At 28.4% G+C, this 21,782-nt stretch overlaps 1 protein-coding gene across 3 annotated transcripts in view; it reads right to left on the bottom strand.

Moving 5' to 3' along the window:
* Positions 1-21,782, bottom strand: part of LOC126842921 (nitric oxide synthase, salivary gland) — a 60,312-nt gene that overhangs the window by 7,049 nt on the left and 31,481 nt on the right. For all 3 annotated transcript variants that reach the window (XM_050580161.1, XM_050580170.1, XM_050580152.1), the window contains 11 exons: positions 19,656-19,792; positions 11,299-11,461; positions 9,466-9,557; positions 5,139-5,280; positions 4,122-4,261; positions 1,671-1,845; positions 1,469-1,570; positions 1,197-1,391; positions 659-756; positions 429-573; positions 138-242 (listed from right to left, as the gene is read on the bottom strand). In XM_050580161.1, the coding sequence (XP_050436118.1) occupies positions 138-242; positions 429-573; positions 659-756; positions 1,197-1,391; positions 1,469-1,570; positions 1,671-1,845; positions 4,122-4,261; positions 5,139-5,280; positions 9,466-9,557; positions 11,299-11,461; positions 19,656-19,792 (1,494 nt within the window). The remainder of the gene's footprint in view (positions 1-137; positions 243-428; positions 574-658; positions 757-1,196; positions 1,392-1,468; positions 1,571-1,670; positions 1,846-4,121; positions 4,262-5,138; positions 5,281-9,465; positions 9,558-11,298; positions 11,462-19,655; positions 19,793-21,782) is intronic.

Genomic DNA, 21,782 nt, shown 5'->3' on the forward strand with positions numbered 1-21,782 from the left:
TTGATAAAAACTGTTTGTACTACGGACAATTTTGTTTACAAATCTGGTTTAAATCCAAAATGCTATTTACCTTTTAGTATTATATAGTCCATAAATTAAAAAAAAAACTCTAATTTATCCTTTAGGCGTTTTCTTACTTGTCCGTTCTCCGGTGGATCTCCATTTCCAAAAGTCGATGCTACTACCAATAGCAATGCTTCGTGTTCAATACTTGTCATGTCGTATTCGGCCATGCTCATCACCTTGGTTAACGCCGACAACATACAATGTATCAATTAAAGAATCGCATTCGCAATTTCACCAAAGTCAATAATAATTTCAAAATACTCAAAACAGATTTTAACGTTAGATTTCAATTAGGTGTGAAATAGGGCAAATCTAAAGTAAAATTTCAAATTCATTTCAACATTTTTCAATAATATAACCACCTGAGAGTGAAATGCGTGTGCAAATATTTCTCCTAATTTCTTGGCGTACATTTCCGATCTTCCCGTTTCTGTGGCATAAAGTATGGTGGCTTTTATCCTCCGGGATAACGCTTGACCAAACAATTTCGATGTGAACTTAACAGCTCTGCGAGAAAAATAAAATTGTATTCCAACGGTATAACTTAAATTAATACTGAACTTTTAAAGCGTTGACAAATATTTATACAAACCTGGCAATTTGTTTAAAATGGAATTTTCTGCGTTGTTTTTTTAACGACTTGCCTTGATTTTGCCCTTTTTTCCATACGTGCGATTTCCAAGCGGCTTCCTGTAAACACGTTCAAACTTTAATGTTTTGTTTTTAATTCATTTTCTTTTTATCCGACTATAATAATCACCGGGTTAGACAAACAACATATTTTATTCTTACGACCCAAACTATAGTTTATCAATTATTAGTTAAAACTTGACTGCGTAAAATATTACATTTTGCATTATACCTCATAAAGGAACCATTAAAATTCTCTTATTCGCAAAACATATGTTTTCGGTACGTTGAAATTTTAATGTTAATTGGTTTTGTATGTCAAACTTTTATCATTTAATTTTGATTGTTTATGTTTACTTAATGTTTTATGCACTTCAAGTTTCGACTGTTTGCTGTTCAGGAAAAAAAACGTTCTACGCTAGCATAATATTTTTGTGGCGTTTTGCACCAAAATAATAATTCAAGAAAAACAATGGAATTGTTTTTAGTTTTTCACTCACTTGATACGAATAAGTAGGCTGCAGTTCATAGTTAGCCATTTCTTGATGAAACACAGGCGTTATTGACCCAGATATTGGAGGTACTATCCACACCCAGTCAGCTGGGCATCCTTTTCTTGTCCTTAGTTCGTTATCATAGTGTTTCATGAAAGATTCACTTGCGGTATGGTGGTCCATAATTGTAATATTGTTCGACTAGTACCGTATAAAAAAAAAAAAAAAAACATAATATATGCAAATCTATGTGGCTTTCGCGGTGTTTATTAACTCACTTGGAAACTGTACAGTACCGCCAAGTTCACTTCTACCAGGGCTCGGTCTTTCTTTAAAAACCCATAGTGATTTATGTCGTTCTTCATGTGATCTAAAACTGTCTGAAAATCAAAATTAATAGAAAAACAATAATTGACGAAACTTTGTAAATAGCACTGTAGATGGATGAATAGTATAATTTTAAACATTTCGTTAACTTACGTCTAAGACATTATACCTATGAGGGTCACACATGTTTCTGCATCCGATTTCCGAACTCATATACCAGCCATTAAAAGGGCAAGCTGTGAATTGAATACCTCCACAGTCAAACATCATGCTCGAAACTGCCGGAAGACAATACCAACGGAGGCCAAGACTTGCAAACCAGTCGAACCTGTAAGATATAATAATATAATGTTACAATTATTAGTTTTGTTATGTCAATTACAAAACGGTTGGTTCGAAAATATATTTTTCCACGTTGGATTTCTTTTTTATAGAGTTTAAAAAAAGTATTTTCAGGAATTACTACGATTAAGTATTTAATGTCATTTCATTGTTCAACGCTAAATGAAAAAAAAAATCAAAGTATCCACACTACAAGCGGATATATAGGCACATGTATATGTCTTATGACTGAGTAAATGTCAATTTAAGTATACTTACATTTCTAATTTTCTGATTTTTAAATTTTTTTTTGTTGGCTAAAAGTTTGTTTAGTAGTTTTTAATATTTGGTCTTAATCGATTTATTGGCAACATTTAGTTGGTTAGTTATTTTGAATCAAGTTAACTGGTCGGAACCAGGAACACCGTAGCAGACATATACGGCAAAGAAATCAAGCCCATCTTCATCTCCAACGACATTATTTTGAATGATCAATATATAATTCATGTTACTTTTTTTTTAATCATTTACGTGGAAATAATAATGATTTTAAAAACATTCAAATCTTGGAAGTATATTGGTTAAATAAAATTATAATTTTCTTGTATAGTCTGATAACAACTTATAGATTAACAGACTATTTGTTTAATTGATATAAATAAACAAAAGTAACAGGTTAAAATTACATTTAGTAGCCTTCAACGTTCAATTTAGTTTTTTATTTACATAAAAATCTTTTGAAGTATAACATTTTTACTTGATTTTTAACAAAAGAAAGAAAATACGCATATCAAGTATGTTTAGCGGTTGTGTATAAATATAATACACAATGAGAATATGACGACGTTCTCATTAACATTGAAGTGTCTATTGTGGTTTAATATACTCAGTGATAGCACTTATTAGTATTACTTATTAGTGGACTAATAATTATAATATAAATAACACGATTGCAAAATCTATTCCAGAGATAATAATTGTTGTTGTTATGCCGGCACTTCGGTTATGCAATTTCACTACACACATGGGCAGTTGGATAGTAAATGGTATCTTAAAATGTCATATCTATTAAAATGTTTATGTTTGCATTCTCAGTCATCATTTCAGAATTTAATTATAATTTTTTATTGATTAAAACTTCTATTTGTTTAGATCTTAAACATAATTATAGCTATATTGCTCGTCTAGTCCATACAACGCTGTTAGCTATGCATAATATTTAGTTATTTTTTTTAATATTATAAAATTATATACCTACTAATTTTATAATTTACAGTAGTGTGCATAATTAAATTGTACAAACATGTGCAAAGATTCTCAGGAAACGGTTATAATATTTCTGCTTTAATTAAAAATACTACGGTTAAATTTTTTTTATTGAATTCAAGTACAACTCGAACATGAAAATAAAATTTGATTTATAAGGGTATTTAATCATAACGGTTTAATCAAGGGACCTCGTAGGGAAAAAGGGGGTATAATTTGAATATTTTTTTTAAATTTAAATAATCCATTAAGCTTTCATTTCGAAAGAAACTCTAGACGCACATGTGGAGCGTCTATAATACATTTTTAATAGCTTTTGCTTACCATTGAATAAAGGTGTTTTATGTAATTTATGAGCCAATAGGTAACGGGTTGTAAAAAAAATATATATTATATGTAAAATGCGTTTAAATTCGGTTAAGGGTTTTAGTTTTTGTTGTCATTAAGAAGTAAACAACATTTATATTTTATTGTTTAAATAAACTATAGTCTTCAAATAATTTAAAAATTAGTGTCGGATAACGTCAATGGCCGGAAATATAAAATGTTCACAAATTGTAATAATAATTCGTTATAGTTTTAATTAATTTAACACAAAAATAATTACTTTCATGTAATGATTTTTTATTACAAATAATACATTATCAGAACTACTTAATTATTTTGTATGTGACTCCGTGTTCCATTACTGATGAAATGTACCGTATAATAAACAATTCTGTTTTTGTGTCGGGTGTATATTTTGCACTCAGATAATTAAATATCTATTTTATAAAAATAAAGTGATCGATATATATATATATATATATATATATATATATATATGATGTAATGATGTCAGCATATGAATCACAAATTGTCCCTTCTATATTTTCTACAATTTTTCAAAAAGTTCGATGGTTGAATAATTAAGAACGATATGTTTTAATGGTACCGGGTAAGATGGTAAGTATACCGTGAAAAATATTTGTGTAATGTTTCTTAGTAGGCACACATAAGTAGCTTGGTAATACTTACGTCGGATGAACGAGCTGAACTTCCAATACTAGTTCTCTTGGTAAATCAAAATAATCCGGGTCATGCCCGTTTGCCGATAACACCAAAGGCAGTAAATCCCATTTTGTGCCTTTGCCCCGCCATCCTAATTTCATGCACACCTGTAACAGGCAAATAAATCATCTTATGTTAATTCAGCTAGATTTACCTAAATTATTAACAAACACACAATAGACTCTCAAAATATTAAGTAATAAAAAGGTACTTTTAAGTTTTAGGTTATTTTCGTTTTATTAATTAGTACTATGAAAGATGAAGTGAAACTAAAGAACCCCCAAATTGAAAAGTATAACATGTTTGGGTAGAAATAGCTCAATAGTTGACTAATGCTGCCATAAATATTTGATCCTATTAAAATAAAATCATCACTAATAAATAATTCGAAAGTATTATAATTTCTGTTGTAGTCTAAAATCAAATAAAAACATATTTTTAAAAAAATACTTATTATCAGACTAAGAAGTAAAGGTGCATATTGTAATGGGTTAGGTGGATTAGCGCGGGCGTCATTCATTACCTGCTATTGACATTTAATTATAAAAACGGGTTTAGTTGATGGTAAATAAAAATAAAATTTAGTCTGAAAAACCCAGTTAAAGCCACCTACTTAAAATAAGCATGCGATTCATTATTTCCTATGCCAATATTAATTATACTAAACACGTAGGTAGTTACGAGTATACACTTAAATAAAAAACGGAGGACGATTATTAAATTCAAAATTAACGTTAAAAAAACTTGATAAAGTATCTTATCAACCTGACGCAGTTAAAATAATTTGCTTATACATTCAAATAAATATGATAATATTTCAATTAATTTTTATGATGCATCGGTATATGCTTATTAGGCATTCATACGGGTCGTTTTTTTATGCGTACCAAAAAAAATGTACTTAAATATACAAAATTTCGATAAAAATACCAGTTCGGTCTAGAAATGAAAAATAGTCAGACGATTGTTAAAAGTTGTACTCACTTCGGTGAATTCTGCGTTCAAAGGATCTCCAATATATGTGCCGTTGGGTTGTTTGTATCCAGCATAGGAAATAATTTGCGCATTCCATACTCGGAAATCGTGCCGCCCATCGGTCCTTTGTTGAAATACCGTTATAGCAGATCTGTTAAACAAATATTTATTCATTAATATAATATACTATATATACAGCCAGGCATAACTTTATGCACATGGTTCTTTTTTTTTTTTAATCGCATTTTTTTTCGGTAAAAATAAATTAAAACAGTTTCATTTTTTCCCCGTTTCAATTCTTAAATTATTATTCAATTATCGATTAAATCGTATAATAAATTATGTTTTGACAATTACGTTGCTGTCTATGATAATATTATAATATAAGTAAACTTAACTGGGCTCCGTCTTAAAAATGACAGCATGCTTCCCCGACTAAACCGTAAATTGTAAAAACGCAAATGAAATATCGGCTAAACAAATAGGACAAATCCTTTCAACCTCGCCATATAGCTGTAGTATTCCCAGAAGAACTTTTGGAATTAACCTTTAAATCTTTACAAGTGGTCGCTGTGACTTTATCCTTTTTCAAAACTTTCTTACGTAGAATAAAGAACAACACCAAACATAAGGTAAATCAGTTTGAATACTATTTCTTTGGCAAACAATTGTGGCCTGTCACACAAAATAAATATTTTAAATACTCACGCAATTAGATTTTTACAATTATTCTACTAATACAACAGTTAAATGACAATATGTTAACATTACTTTAAATATAATACCTTACTCGACAACAGTAAATAAAATATACTATTCCGACGAAGTTGTATTATTATCAAGTTGTTTCTTAATGTAATATTTTAAGTACTACTTAATGTTTACACTGTGCACATTGAGTTGATAGGATTTTAGTATTAAGCTCACGTGTGCTCATTTGTATCCAAAAAATGTCTTAAATAGCAAAGTTTTCCATCTGGCAGTCTTATCATAACGTTACCGAGTTCATTGGTATTCCGAAATCTCATATTCATGTTAGGTACCACCTTAAACTGTTCATATATAAGTAAACATTTCAGCATACAGATACGTGAATTTAGCGGCGATACACACACATGTATATATTTATACGTTGTAAATAATTGGTTATAAACCGGAAATTAAACGGGATCGAATTTAAGTTAGAAAACAAAATGAGTTTTGGTTTAAAAATTATGGATACAATTTAACGTCGTTAACGTAGTTTTTACTTTTAATCGATTAAATCCAGAGATAGTGTTTACCAAGACTTGGAAAATTAAATGTTTGTACGGCATTTTATGTAAATGTCTGTTATTTTATTACCTGTGTATTATTCTTTATAAATTAATAATGCGGATTTTATTCTCTGGAGTTTTTAAAAAGTGGGCTTTGCTGCCAAAGAGGGTTAGACTTATTGTTTGTATGCATTTTCTGTGTCAAGTGTTTACTATATTGTTTATGTTATACATTTTTAACCGACCAAAAAATATAGAGGTCACCAATTTTATCAAAATTGTTTATTTCTATCTATTTGAGTCAAACTTTCTGTTCGGCTATTCGACGATTCAATGTTTTTAACTTTCAGTCGAATTCGTTATCAGGAATATTATCTATCTGAAAAAATATTGCCGGATAGATAGAAAAAAAGACTACTAACGTACTATTATATAAACATAAATATTATGTTTTGTAATTAGTTTTATCGTTCTGTGGTTTTGTAACAAGGATTCCTATAACAATATAATATATCCTACAATTATAATTATGGAATAACATATAAGAATATAATACATTTAGGAATCAATTAAATTAACTAACTTATTTACCTTACATTTTCTAGTTTTGTCGGCTTTTTGAAAATTTGTGGTCATTTTAATAACGTTAATGTTGATAACGTAAATTATGAAAATTTAAAAATGTTAAGAATACTTTTTATGAAAAAATACTTAATTTTTTACGAGTTCTAAAATGTTATTTTTTATAGTTTAATCATTAATTTATATTTTAATGGTTATTGGAGGGAGCTGAGAGGCGTGACAAGTTGCTAATATTCGTTTCAAGCAACCCAGCCGGGTACAGACAATACTTAACGTGGCTGAACAACAACCGTACACATCTGATTTTGTGTTGTCGACCGCGCCACAGCGGATTCTTTTTATACATACATTAAGGATTTAATGTGTCATGTTTATTTATGACCAAGGTTTTTTTTTGTATAATATTATAACCTTAAAGTCATCTCCGTGTATATATATATATATATATATATATACGTTGTTGTGTTATGGAGATTTAGAATTCAAGTTATAGACATAAAAGTTTTATTAACTCTTAAATTGGCAAGAGCTAATTTTTTAATAACAAAAATATTAAAAAAAAAAAACACTTAAGGTTGGTCAAGAAAAAATATATTTATATCTTTAAAGATGCAGAACCAAATTAAGAGTTTAAATAATTTTATGTTGTTTTTCTATATTGGTTCAATAAAATGTATAATGTTAAAAAGAACCATAAATTAATACTCTTTCGCTTTTAGTATTTAAAAGTATTTAATTGCAATTTCGCGTACACTTGAACACGTTATGTTGTCTTTTAACTATTTAAAATTTTCAAGAACTCGATATTTTGTTAAATATTTCCTAAAGAATCTGAATGTGTTGGGTTTAAGTCTATCATATAAAATATGCATAACGTACAAATCTCAACGTAAGTTATAGTCTATGTAGGTTATTATACGTTATGTGTTATTTTATGGGAAATCAATTTTTATCGTTACGATTATTGCGTCCATCATATTGAGCATACTGTTGTACGGTGAATTATATAAGTATTATTTGTTTTTTCTAGGGGAAAATATACGAGAAAGAACTATGTTCATTTTTAATGTATAACGCTTGTGATAGACGTAGAATAAGTTTAAAACTGTACAAAATAGTATAAGATACCAAGGCGGTTTATATATTATATGTATATATATATTTTTTTTCAACTATTATTATTTTTTACAATTTAATATATTATTTCAATATTAATATGTTATATCAACTGTTAACAACTGTATACATTTGTTTTTTGTGCTTTTAGGGAGTTTCTAATATAATATAGTTCATGGCTTAAAATATATAAGGTTATTGCATCTCTACCCCCTCTCCATCAAAATTTTCTATGATAAAAATAAAACTGCAGTATAAGGGTCAGCCAACTAAATTAATTTATTTTATAATATATATAAATATAAATTTTTATTTATATATATATATATATGTTATATTTATCTAAAAAACAATTATGTACCTTAGGCTGCCATTTTGTGAATTTTAATAAAAAAAGGTGGGGATATGCAATAACCTAGTATATTTTAAGCCATTATATAGTTATACTTTAGGTCTGAAATACTAGATATAATTTACTTATTAATAGAAATTTAAAAAAAACATGATATTTTTGTGAATAATAAAAACTTAATTTATATTAATCTGTCAAAAGTTGCTTAACTTAAGTTAAGCCACTTAAGACTGACATTTTAGACTACTAAGACTTTATCTAGTAAGACTCATAAAGGGTTCAAACAAAGTACATTTACCTAATATTTTACATGTTATACGAATTGTAGCTCAATACATTTCTATTAGTCATTATTTTTTTTTTTTTTATTATGTCCGTTTAACTCTATGTTAAGTTGAATAAACTATACTTGCCGTTAATATAGCAATTTTTCACTTAATTTTGCGGTTAAAATATACAAACTTTATTAAAAAACTGAGTTTGTTAAATTAAATTAAATTAAATTAATTAATTGACTAAAGAATATTGACGTGTCACTGGAAATATTACTGTTCGTTTTTACATAACATAATATATTAAAATATTGAGAAGAAAAATTATTGTCAAAAACGGATTTTACGGTTGTGCATAACCAGTCAATAGCTGACAGTTTAATCAAACTTCTAGAGTAGAATTAATTCCTATCGATAGGTAGTAGATGCGGTAAAGGAATATCGCCGATATGTATGCAAATTAAATTATTAACCGCACGCTCAAATCGGACTACTTGACGATGCTATATATATATATATATATACGTTAGCAATGCCAACTACCATTATCAACACTGCCACTACCGCCCTCTTCCACAACAACAACAACAACAACAATAAATGTGATGTATAATAAAGGTTTAATTTTGAAGAAGACCTCCGCCAATTCAAAACTTTCGTTTGCAGAATAATATGCTTTATATGCTAATATAGGTACTAGGTTACATCATGGGTATTTGATCCGTAAGTAATTTTAAATGCCAATTATATTAACTGACCTGATGTTGCCCTTGTTCGTGCTGTACTTAATGTGGTTGCAAATCGCTTCAAACATGCTACTGGTCGTGGTCACTGATCGGCAATCAAACACCTGCGACAAATCAAAAACGTCCAACACAATATTTTTAATGTTTAAAATAAAATTTACAATTATTTAATGTAGGTATTAAGTATTTCCCGACAATAAATGTAAATTAACAAGGTAATCGAATATCAGTGTTATTTAAAAAATACACATTTATGTATGTATGTATTATTATATAATATAATTGTAAATATTGTCATAAAAATGTTATTATTTAGTATTGACTATTATATTATTAATAAATATTTGTTATAAATTTTAATTTCTACTATAAATTTCTTGAATGTCTAGTTTAATACCTATTAGAAAAACTAGACGAATACACGTTTTTAAGAGTATCGTATTGTCTCTTTTAACTTTACAAAATAATAAGTAAAAAATATTGGCCTTTTTTAGTATTATTTAGTCGATATTATTAGTAATTTTATTTTCAAAGAATAATTAATAATTAAATTTAATCTCATTTGTGAGTATTATCATAGATTTTCTATAGTGATTTTAATTAAAGTTTTAGTTGAGTTCTTAACCGGATCATACCCAAAGAAGGGTATGATTTTTGGAACGTAGCAGGAGAATACTGGAATTCCAATAAGAGAATTCACTGAATGTTATCTTCAATTTTCTTGTTCTTTTATGGATACAATTTAAAATGTCCATTAAAAACCGCTGATGTTTAAAATTAACAAATTAACGATCGAATATTTGATAATTGATTTACCGAATAATTTACAACCATGACTTATTATTATACAAATGATCCAGCCTCTAAAAATAAAACACAACGCTTGATGACGATTATTTCTTTTTACTGTAGGATTATTTATCAGCGTACTTGATAAAATGAATGCTTTAACTTAACCGTCACAACAATGGTTAATTGATATCATCAGTGTTCCCATCAATCGAATGAGCATAGTAAACAGTATTTAATCATAAATATTAAAATATGCATACCTAAACAAGCGAAGTGCGAGTAACAAATGTATTTTCGATTTATTTAAATGTCACACGATGAATTCTTTATACGATTTCTTCCTCTACATATACAACGTGTGTATTTTGCAATCCATTTTGCAATATGTCGAACCGAGATTATACGCGGTTCTTCCAGCGATAACTATTGACAACCCACTTATCAATGGTTATTCGGCTGTTTCTTCCCTACCCCCAATACCTAGCCAGTCACGAATGCTCAACAGCTTTGCAACCGATTATGGCTAACGAAAAAAAAAACTGGTGTTTTTATTTGATTTTATCGGATGCGAGCTTTTTGCTATATGTTTTAATGTTATTTAAATAATTGCCTATTATGTATTCTATACTTATGAAAATTCATACTTAAAAAGCACAGTAGTAATGCAAATGTCGAGATATTAAATAAAAACCGTTTTCTTTGAAGATTTATCTCGAATCAGTAGTTTTGTCTTTTTTTATCAATCTTGATCGGACCGGGTGAAAATAATACTTGAATTATACACATCATATACATATTTAATGTTTGAAAGTTAAAGATAAATTTATTCTTTACAAAATCTTCCTAAAAAAAAAATTATATAATATGTGTAAATTTAAATTAAAACCTATCTCTTAGGTATCATCATTATTCTCGCTGTACACTGTGTGTGTGTGATATATAATAATAATATCATTTTTTCAGTAAAATTATCCGTAAATTTTTTTTTTTTAATTTGATGTATTTGACGTTTTAAAAATTCTCGAAATCATTAAATTTCTGAATTTTTATTACCTGCAATTTGGCCCATTGAATGCGACCTATACATCTGGATGAATTTCTCCAAGCTAATTTAGCACCGAAAACCAATTCCGTTTCGGTAAGTTGATAAGTGCCTGTCGAGTTGACTTCTTGTTGCACTTGTTCCCATCTAACCATATGCGCTGGACTATTGGATCTGAAAACAAAAATAGATGTATATTTTTAATAATTATAAAAAAAAATTATTTTATTATGATGTATACAAAAAATGTATATGTGTAGCACGTGTTTTATGAACTGAAACGTGATGCGCAATGAATTCAATATACTGAGATGTTCTAAAAGATCACTATCATGTACAATTATTTTAGCTCATGCATTTGCATATCTGTTAATGTGAACGAACGTTACGGATGTAATGCTAAATGAAATGAAGTCCAGTAAAATGTATTTTTTAATTTAACAAGAAGTGTGTTTGTAACATTTGTAATAACAGAGAATTCATATGGTATTAAAATCCTAATATTAAATCATACATAAGATGTAAATGAGTACAGTGGCTCAGCCATTTTTGGAAATCTGGTAACGTCATAAAATAAATAACGAAAAATCAACGGGTAAAGACCTAGTGTCCGACAGAGATGGGGATGGATACGGTAAAAACTGACCTCGAAAAATGTGCACAGGGAATACGACTTGAAGAGAATGAAGGCAGCGTGAAATAGTAAAAGCAGCGAAGGCACTGAAATTCATAACTTGTTTTTATTGAAAAAAAAAATATGTATAAACATTTATTATTCAAAGAAACATTATATATTTTCCATTTTTATGTTAAAATAAATTTTAATCATTATTTTTCGGATTGTAAAAAAAATGTAGAATTCTATAGTCGTGTTATATATAATAAAATAATTAAAGTTTGTTTTTTTCGTCTTATCAGACGAAAATCATTCAGAAATCATTTTGTATTTTGTAACATTTAAAATATCTTTCGAGCTTTGTTTATTTATTTTTGAATGGATTAAAGAATAAATTGTTTCACGCAAGAACAATTAAATAAAAAAATACTGTTGAAAAAATTCGAATCGAACCTGTTTATGAAGTCCATGGTTTTTCAATTAATTAACTTTTTAATTACGTAGTTTTATGGTATTTTATGTAGGTAATATGAAAAATATAATGTGTACTTGGTGTATATTTTTCATATTATAGCTACTGTATATGGATTAACGTCAAGTCAATTTCCAAGTTACATGGCACATATAAAGTTATGACGACTATCATGTCGAATAAATCGAAAACATCAAATATATATATATGTATATATGTTGACCTAACTTCCGGAAAACAGCTGTCTCTTAGTAATAAGGTTTATAATAATTTATTCCAACCCTGTATGTATATAGGTAGGTACTATGAAAATGTATATATAAATGTTTATACCTATATTTGATATTATGGAAGTATCTGCTGATGTCCATCTTGAGCCCTTATTATAGGCGCATTATATTGATATTATAGTTTACAAAAATATTTATGCTATTTATTTAGTCAAATATAATTTTTTTCACCGTATATTTTATTTTCCCGTTTATCTTCCGGCGCGGTGTCTTAATTTTAAAAGGGTATGCAAAGGAAGAATGTTTGAAAGAAACCACGTTTTTTATCATAGTAAATAGTTATTGATCTTTTGGTTTTGTGTTAATTCGCACTAACTGAACTCATTTTAAATGGAAAAACTGAAATGCATATGTTGTACAACATAATAAGACAGTACTAATGTTAACGCCATTATATTACAAAGGGATGACTGTAAACGCTTCACGTTTCTTGGTATAACTACCACGGTGAATCTTCTCTTATTAATAGGCATTCCTTTCTTTATTACGAGAAGCTGATTTACACAATGGTTATAATTATCTTATCTCACTTGCATGCCATGAATTCATTTATTATTCTGAAGCAGTTATTCTTGTTAAACGTTTGCATGACACAATGCTATGCCGGATTTGTGTTTTATTTATATTTTTATGAAGCGAAATTTAATTTGTAATTCATTTTTTTTTACAATGAGAATTTGTAATAATTCCTTCTAAAAATGAATTAGAATTACTTACTTATTTAATAGTTTACTGTATGCAATATGTAAATAGTAATCAATAGGCCGTATAGATATATTATATCTGTTACTAAACATTTTGTTTAAATCTCATAATTAAAAGTACGCAGAAATTGCATACTTACAGATGATTGTATTTTAATTAAATTAAATTAAGCATTTATTTATCGTGATTACAGTTAAATTACAGTTTATAACTGTCGGTTGAAACGTAAAATATAAGTGCCGGAAACAATTTCGGTTCCGTTTAATGGAAACCGAGGCTTTTAAACGTTTTATGTCTGCTTGTATATCGAGAATGAGGCTTAATGTAGGTATAATGAAATCGAACCGCATTTTATAATGCACAACCAAATAATAGTCTTGTGTTCAAGCCGAGTAAACTGCTAGCGTTTCTAAAGAATCTTATGTTATATAAAACAGCGAGTAAAACCATTGTTTCACCCGTTTTGGTGACTGCAGTCTGTACTGCAATCATTTTTTACCAAGGAGCAAACTCATATCTTAAAATCTAACAATATAATTTGCCGGCAGCAAATGCTAAACCGAATAAATGTTTACATAAAGTTTCTTACTGTTACTCGGTTCTTGGGATTTATTCAAGTCTCATGACAGTTGTGAATACATTTATATACACACAAATGTAATATATTATAAGTATTATATTAAACTGTTTTTTAAACGGACAACTATAATGTGCGAAGTCCAATTAAATCTATCAAAAATGCAATTTCTTAAACAACTGGTCTGTTATATACCAAATTATAAAAAAAAAAATATATCTTCAATCAATAGAGATTTCTATAGTGGTATTATGCTTTTTGTTTTCGTTTAACTATGTGTAATAGACCTACAGTTTTGTGTATTATAGTACAAGTTTATAATATAATTAAAAAAAAAACATATTGTCATTTAATTTTAGTACTTAATCGAGTATTTTAGATAAATATAAAAAAGTAAAATGTTTTCTTGCGGTATATGACTGGGTTATTTTTTTTTATAAATTTTGATAAAAAAAATACAGGTTGTAATTTTGTGAAATGGATACACGATCAGCTGTAAATGTTAAGTACAAAACTAAGCAGACGATTTGCAGTTAACCGGAAGACGGTAAAAGCAAAAGAAATAGTGACCTTTGGTATTAAACTCTTTTTCCGGGATGTTCCGGCCTTTTACGTTTCATTTCCGTTCTTTGACCATTGGTCCCTATCCCAACTTGCCGGGCTTGTATTTTATCGTACTTACCCCATGAGTGACTATGGTTAATCAGTTACCTACGCGGTTAGGCTTACTACTTAGTATGCACACTTGTACACATAAACTGTACGGCTCCATTATAACCATAGCTGTCTCGTATGAAGTTTTCCACTTATATCATATTATTATCAGATCGCGTCATACCAGTGCACTACTCCTGTCTTCCATAGGTACAATTCCACGTTAGGGTTAAGCCGAAATTCGTTTTCGGGGTCTCGCACCTGTCATTGGTAGTGGTGACGGTGTGTTGTGCGTACAGAGATGTTATTCTTAAGTTTTTGCATTACCAATTCGTTTGGTGACGGTTTGTAGCAAAACAAACTTTCAGTTTATCCTTGCCGTTTAGACGAAACTTGTTGATAATCATAATAATATCAGTTATAAATACTCCCATTCGGGACCACATTGCATTGTATTAATATTTATAAAATGAGACTTGAGACAGAAACGGGTAAGTTTGAAAATCATTTAGAATTAAATTAAATACAGACAATCTGTTTTTGGGCAACATTTTATGGGTCATTATGTGGGAGTATCATATTATAATATTGTGTGTTAATAACAGTCTGCATCGATAGGTCTTGCGTCTAAATCGAGGCTATATTTTAAACACTTACCACAGGTTCAAGTTACAGGGTTTTAATGCCAGTGATTTTATTTATTACTTTGTAACGTCTCGCCCGGTAATCGCTAGTCAGCTATGGGATCCTATTTGCGCTTTATCCGCCCGTATCTCACACTTTAAAATTTATTTTCTACCTCTAAACCAATGACTACCGGTTTTTAATTTGCAAGTATAAGATTTTCATTCAGTTCCAGGCCGCTAGTGTAAATCGTTGAACCGGATAAGCCAAAGAAAAGGAGGTTTTTTTTGATACTTTGTAATACATTATTTTATGATATAATGTTAAGAAATAATACATCAATACTTAGTTAAACTAGTTTATTTGTGTATTTTCCAAATTAGCAAAACAAAATATGTAACAAATACAGCAATAAACCCCTCCATCCCCAAATGTAATTGCATTTATTCATTTTTTTTTTATATACCGTTTGTTCAGACCTGTAACCAGTTTCAAATCGGAAGCCATCAGTAACATATTTACCATATTTTTTGTTGTGTCATACAAATTACTATTACTATTATTATTATTATTATTATTAGCAACTTGTATTTTGCCGTTGCGAGGTCATTATTTATCATTATATGCATACAAAGATTTTCCGGGTAAAAAAAAGTGACACGGCCAGTTAAAAAAAAAAAAATACCAGCATAATCTCCTTATGATATTAGTAGTGAAAATGTTAACAGAGCTTTAAAGTTTTCTGATTATACGTGTATAGTCAGTACTTGACACCAACAAAGCAATTTCCAAGTTCTATACACTTTGTTAAAAAAAATATCTTTTTTAAAATCGTTTTTACTATATTGAATATGATGAGTGCATAATATGTTTATAATTGTTTATTACGATTGAAAATATTGAAATAAATAAGTTTATATTTATTTAACTGGCACAACTAAAAAAGCGATGTCGTAAATATTCGAATAGATATTATAATCAAAAGCATCTGCCGGGTACGAATAAATAATTGTTTGAGTCCCCCATTAAGAAAATTAAAATTAACTGTATGTTACTTAAAAAAAAGTGTGTGGCTTACAACTAGTAAGCATTTTTATCAGTAAACAACATGCAAGGAAACAATAATAACAGAAACAGTAATAGCTTAGTTAAAAAAATGTACTTTTTTGATGTTATTGTAAAAATTAATAAATGTACATCAATTAATTTGGCCATATCAAAAACCTATAAAAAAAAAATAAGTTAGTGTAAGTGCTGTTGCTAGAATTAGATAGCTTATCATCACTCGCATATTAAATTGTAAAATCGCTAAAACATTGGGAAAATATGGGTGTTACCATATTGCAGTAAGTATGACTTTTAAAATTGAAATTAATATACATGGTTAAAGGTGCGATACAAGGGTTGCGTTTACCAGACATTATTTACAAGTAATTGCTATGAGAGTTGTTACCCCATAATGGTTATATGTTAAGTAATGATACTAATTTAACAACGTTAAATTAACATGATATTTTCCAACTTGGGTGGGTTGGTAACTGTCACAACCTTTTAGCTTGGGGTCTTTCCAAACATCGGCGTTGTGCCTTCAATACGAATACTTTTGTGCATATTAAACCGTTGAAAACATAATTATGTATTCCGCCTATCAAGTGTTGAATGATAAAGAATAGGCAATGAAAAAAAAAACATGACAGTCAAAACACTGTCTGTAGTAAAATGTAAATTTTTCCCTCTTGTAATTTTCCTGTCATACACATTTAATCTTTGCTGTTAATGCGGACATTGACTTTGATATCAGTCAACCTAGAGCGCATACAAGTAACATTAAAACTGCTTATAATTAATTTTGCTAAGATAAAACTAAATAAATACATTTCATTCGTATTGTATTTGTTACACATGAGTTAAAAGCAATAGTATTTTAACAATTTATTTCTTTTTTTAAATAATATTTTGACATTGTAATTATTAGTCTTGAAGTAAAAAAATATACAAAAAAAAAGTAGATTTGTTGTACGAAATAAAGCTTATACAATATTAATACATGAATAGAACATTACATTAAGTAATAAATATACATCTTATCGAACGGGTTGTGTACACATTGAATCTGTTACCTCCTATTTATAATAACCAATTTTATAAGATAATATAAACTATTCATAAATAATATTATGAGTAATTAAACATTGTATATTTATATGTTTTTTTTAAGCATATGTAGTGTGATATTTTTAGGTATGATATAGTTACTGAGTTCCCGTTTTCTTTTGTAAGTCAGCTATTTGCTGTATTTAATGTAATTGTAATATTTCAGTCGTTTACAAAAATTCAATACCCATTTTCCATTTCAATCCTCCATCAAAATGTTTGGCCAACTGTGCCTGCATCGTTTATGGCCCTCGAGACAGAAGTAAAAACTGATGGGATTACACATATAATAATGATTTGCTACGATCCGCGACCGTTGCACGGTGTATCGCCGTCTAAGGTTTAGTGTTTCTTTTTTATATTTACAATCAATTTGTTTGGATAAAATCCATATATTATACTTTTCAATCAAATAAGTGAGTTTTAGTATATCATGCCGATTGTAGTAATTCTTCCAAATCGACGCGGACCGTACTTCTATACGTGTATACACGGTGGCATACGCTTAAGTACGAATTGCCCGTGTACCCAATGATTTTATTGGCGTCGTAAAATGTTCAAAACGCTTTGCTGTTGTACCGCAAAAACAAAACATTTCTCGCCTTATACCGATCTGGATAATTAACTAAAAGAGACGCGGCAACAGCGGTGGTACGATTTTATTGCGACCGCGTCTAAGTCACTCGAGTTGTGAGGGGGAGGTCTTAAGGTGTTGGATCTCGAAGACAATACGATTCGAAGGTAACATTTGCCAATATTATATAAACGTCTACTAATTTTTTTTTTTTTTGTTTTCGTTCAAACATCCAAACTTCTACAAAGCAATATTGTAAACTTTTGCTCGTCCGAATTTAAATCCGCAGCCTTCCTGACAGTTTAAATGCGATTAAAACTATCTGTGTAATTCTGTCGCTTGCTCCAGCATTGTAAACCTGACCGGTTTAGCATGTCATTCGTACACAAGTTTTCGGACACACTGCACATACCGTGACCCTCGTATTTTGCGTTTACCTTAGTAACTTTTGGGCGGAACGAGTGCTGCGATTAAAGGAATAACCCGGCACCGTGTACCATCGATCGTGGTCAGCAATGATATTATAGAAACGCATTCGTTAAACTTTAACTATTTTGATTTATGTTAGCTTAACATTCATAACCATTAGTGCCCGCAATTAATATTCCATCTGGTAAGCACGGGTTTTGGATTTATAACTCTCAATATCTGCCGCAAAAAAGTTGAATTTTAACAATTCCAAACCATTGACATTTTTTAGTAGCAATATATTAAATATACCTATTACGTACACTAAATACTGTTTTACGGACAAGTAAAACATTTAAAAAGTCTCTATGAATTTAATTAAAGTATACTTGACAAGTCTTTGTACATAATACATATTTGTTAGACGGCGCGATGAAGCCAAAAATAACTTTTAAATTTCTAATAATTTAATAGTAGTTATGATAATATATTATTATTACAAGAAGATTATCTTTAACGTTATTAAGATCTATGATATTAACATTTTATTTGATGGAAATACATATTTTGGAGTAATCAGCACATAGTTTTAAGTTCTTAGATAATTTATTCAGTTGATCAATATGTATTTCTGTCTATTATGCAATTTGTTTTCTTTTTTCCATTTAAGAAATATTACTTATTGTTTCGAGTATGTGTTGTATTTAAAGTGTAAACAATTTATGAATCAATACAAAAAAAAATATTTTTGAAAAATGAGAAAACTTTCTAAAAAGTTGTAATGTAAGTGTTTAGTATTATTATGGTAAATAAAAAAAACATAGTTTTCAAAATGTACAGTTAAATAAAAAAAAAACAGAATTTATTTTTAGAATGTATAACATGTTTAATTAAAAATAAGCCCTATAAAGTGGTTTTTTATTTATAGATTCTAACGCATTTTGTTGATATTCTTTATTACATAAAACGGATCATTTCTCAGGTACAGATTTCGCTTACATATAAATTTAATTTTTATTTATAACGCCAAAAAACTTCCGTTTTGCAGTGTTAGAATAATATCCCAAAATTGGTATTATGATTGTAAGGCGTATTGTGTATGCAAAATGAGTACATACGTGCATCTAGATAAATTTAATTTGGTCTTTGATTATAATATCTTGAATAAGTAGTATATTATACAAATTACAGTGTTTTTGTCAACTTTTAAAACAAGATTTTGTCATTTATGTTACATACTAATATTAGAATTTATTTATTGTGTGTAATATAAATAAAATCAATAAATTGTTACCTTTTAATAGATGCAAAATATTGTTTCAAGAAGTCATCGGCCAGCCGTAGTACTTCATGTTTTGGTCTAACTATAGAATTTTGAAATTCATGACTCATGACGCTGCCCAAACAAGCTTTATGGGTACACGAAGGTGTCTAGAAAATAAAAAAAATATGTATTTATTTAGAAATATACACTACTACAAATTCGTATTTTATTTTATGCCCATTAGCCACGAGTAATAAGTAGACCAAATTCTAATTTGATTTGATTTCATTGGAACAGTTATTATAAAGTCCTGTTTAAAAATAATTTAATATATACATACTACACTAAAATGTGGTTTTTATTTTATTTTAGAAACGCTTGTCGTGAGTACATAACATATTTTGTAAATAGTTTTAAAATACTGTAAATAAAAAAACAACCATCTAAATATACTATAATATAACCTAGCCAATGGTTGGAATATATATTTCAAGAAAATATAGAACTCTAACAGTAATAAGACTCAAATTACAATAAGATTCGATTGATACCTATAAGGCTATTCGTGGTAGTATATTATGTTATGTATGAAATACGTAGTTCAACATATTTCATGCTATCAATTTTGGATGACTACCCATAAACATGTGCAATTCATATTTAACAACCATAAAATCAGTAAAATTAACAAATTAATTTTAGGTTAACTTTATTGATCTACTAATGATATAAAATAAATTCTGATATTTACTTACTTATAACACCTTATACTATAGTTTTGTAATTTTATAATAAATAAAGTATTATATAATAATTTATACTTAAGATTTAATTAGTAAAACAATTTGATCTTAATAACTAAGATAAACATGAAAGTGTACGGCAATAATTTATTTAAGTTAAAAACTTTTTTTTTTACAATACTCTAAAAAGATAACTCGTATACAATTAAATAACATGCATTTGTAGTTTTATCCTTGTTTATTTGAGCTTATAGAAATAAGTGTTCTCACTGTTTCCATTGTATTTAATCCCTTAGCGTTTTATATTTGACGGATTAACTGTGGGAATTTCTATTGAAAACATGAAGAAAGGCTAAATGTACCTAATTTCATAATCTGCATTTAAACTACAAAAAAGGAGAATAAAGGGGAAAAATTGTTGAAGATTTAAGAAACCGTGACCGGCTGCAGTTTTCGTTTAGTCCTAGGATTATAAAGATTTTTATAAATTAAAATGTAAACATTTTTAAACAATAAAATATTTTAATAAATAATACGTACCAAAAGTATTATTATGTTTTAAACTTTAAAACAGTCAAATGGGACTAGACAATTGATAATTATCATTTTTTTTTGGATAATATTTTATTAGAGGTAGGACTATGTCTCCACTTATGCGAAATAAAGTGGAAAAGAAAAAAAAAAAATCATTATTGCTTCACAGATTATAATAAGTATTAAACAATATAATTAAAAATAAAAACAAGTTACAAGCCGACTAGCGTGAAATTAGAGACCTTAAATGAAAATTTAGCTCGTGTTAGCGTTGTAAATGTGCAACACGTCAATATACAACGATGAAACCGAAAAACCCCAAAGGATTCGTTATTTATAGTTAAAACAAACAAAAGGTTGCGAATATCAATTACATTTAATTTGTACATTTAAATACAATTGAATTATATGCTTAGATAAATTACCTTTTTCTCTACAATGTTGAGTATTAGTTATGAGACCGTTAAAAAGGTAAAGAAATGCCAACGCGATTTATTGTACAGTTTATACTTTTTGTTTAATGAGTCGAAAAGTAATACAATCGACCGGCGCTAACCATAAAAATGCTTAAGCAATATCATTGAGAAACGAATGCTATTTTTTGTAACTTATATTTTTTAATTTTATTCAATAAATATAGAATTTATTTAATTCACTTTTTACTTTTTGATTTAATGTATTTTTTGTTTTCTTTTGTTTATTGAATATTTATGTTTTGATTCATCGAGCTTTAAATAATGATACTGAGATCATAACAAATTGTCCATTTGATGAATCCGACCAAACTATTTTAGGACTAGAGTAGAAGGAGGAGTTAAGGTGACATTTTCCTGTAAGTCCATACCCCGATAGAAATAAATAGTTGCATAATCAGATAAAC

Source organism: Adelges cooleyi, unplaced genomic scaffold, assembly GCF_023614345.1.
Source record: "Adelges cooleyi isolate 19-005CV unplaced genomic scaffold, UGA_ACOO_1.1 ACOO_flye_CR_arks_rails_tigmint_CR_PRNA_108, whole genome shotgun sequence".
Lineage (NCBI taxonomy): Eukaryota > Metazoa > Arthropoda > Insecta > Hemiptera > Adelgidae > Adelges > Adelges cooleyi.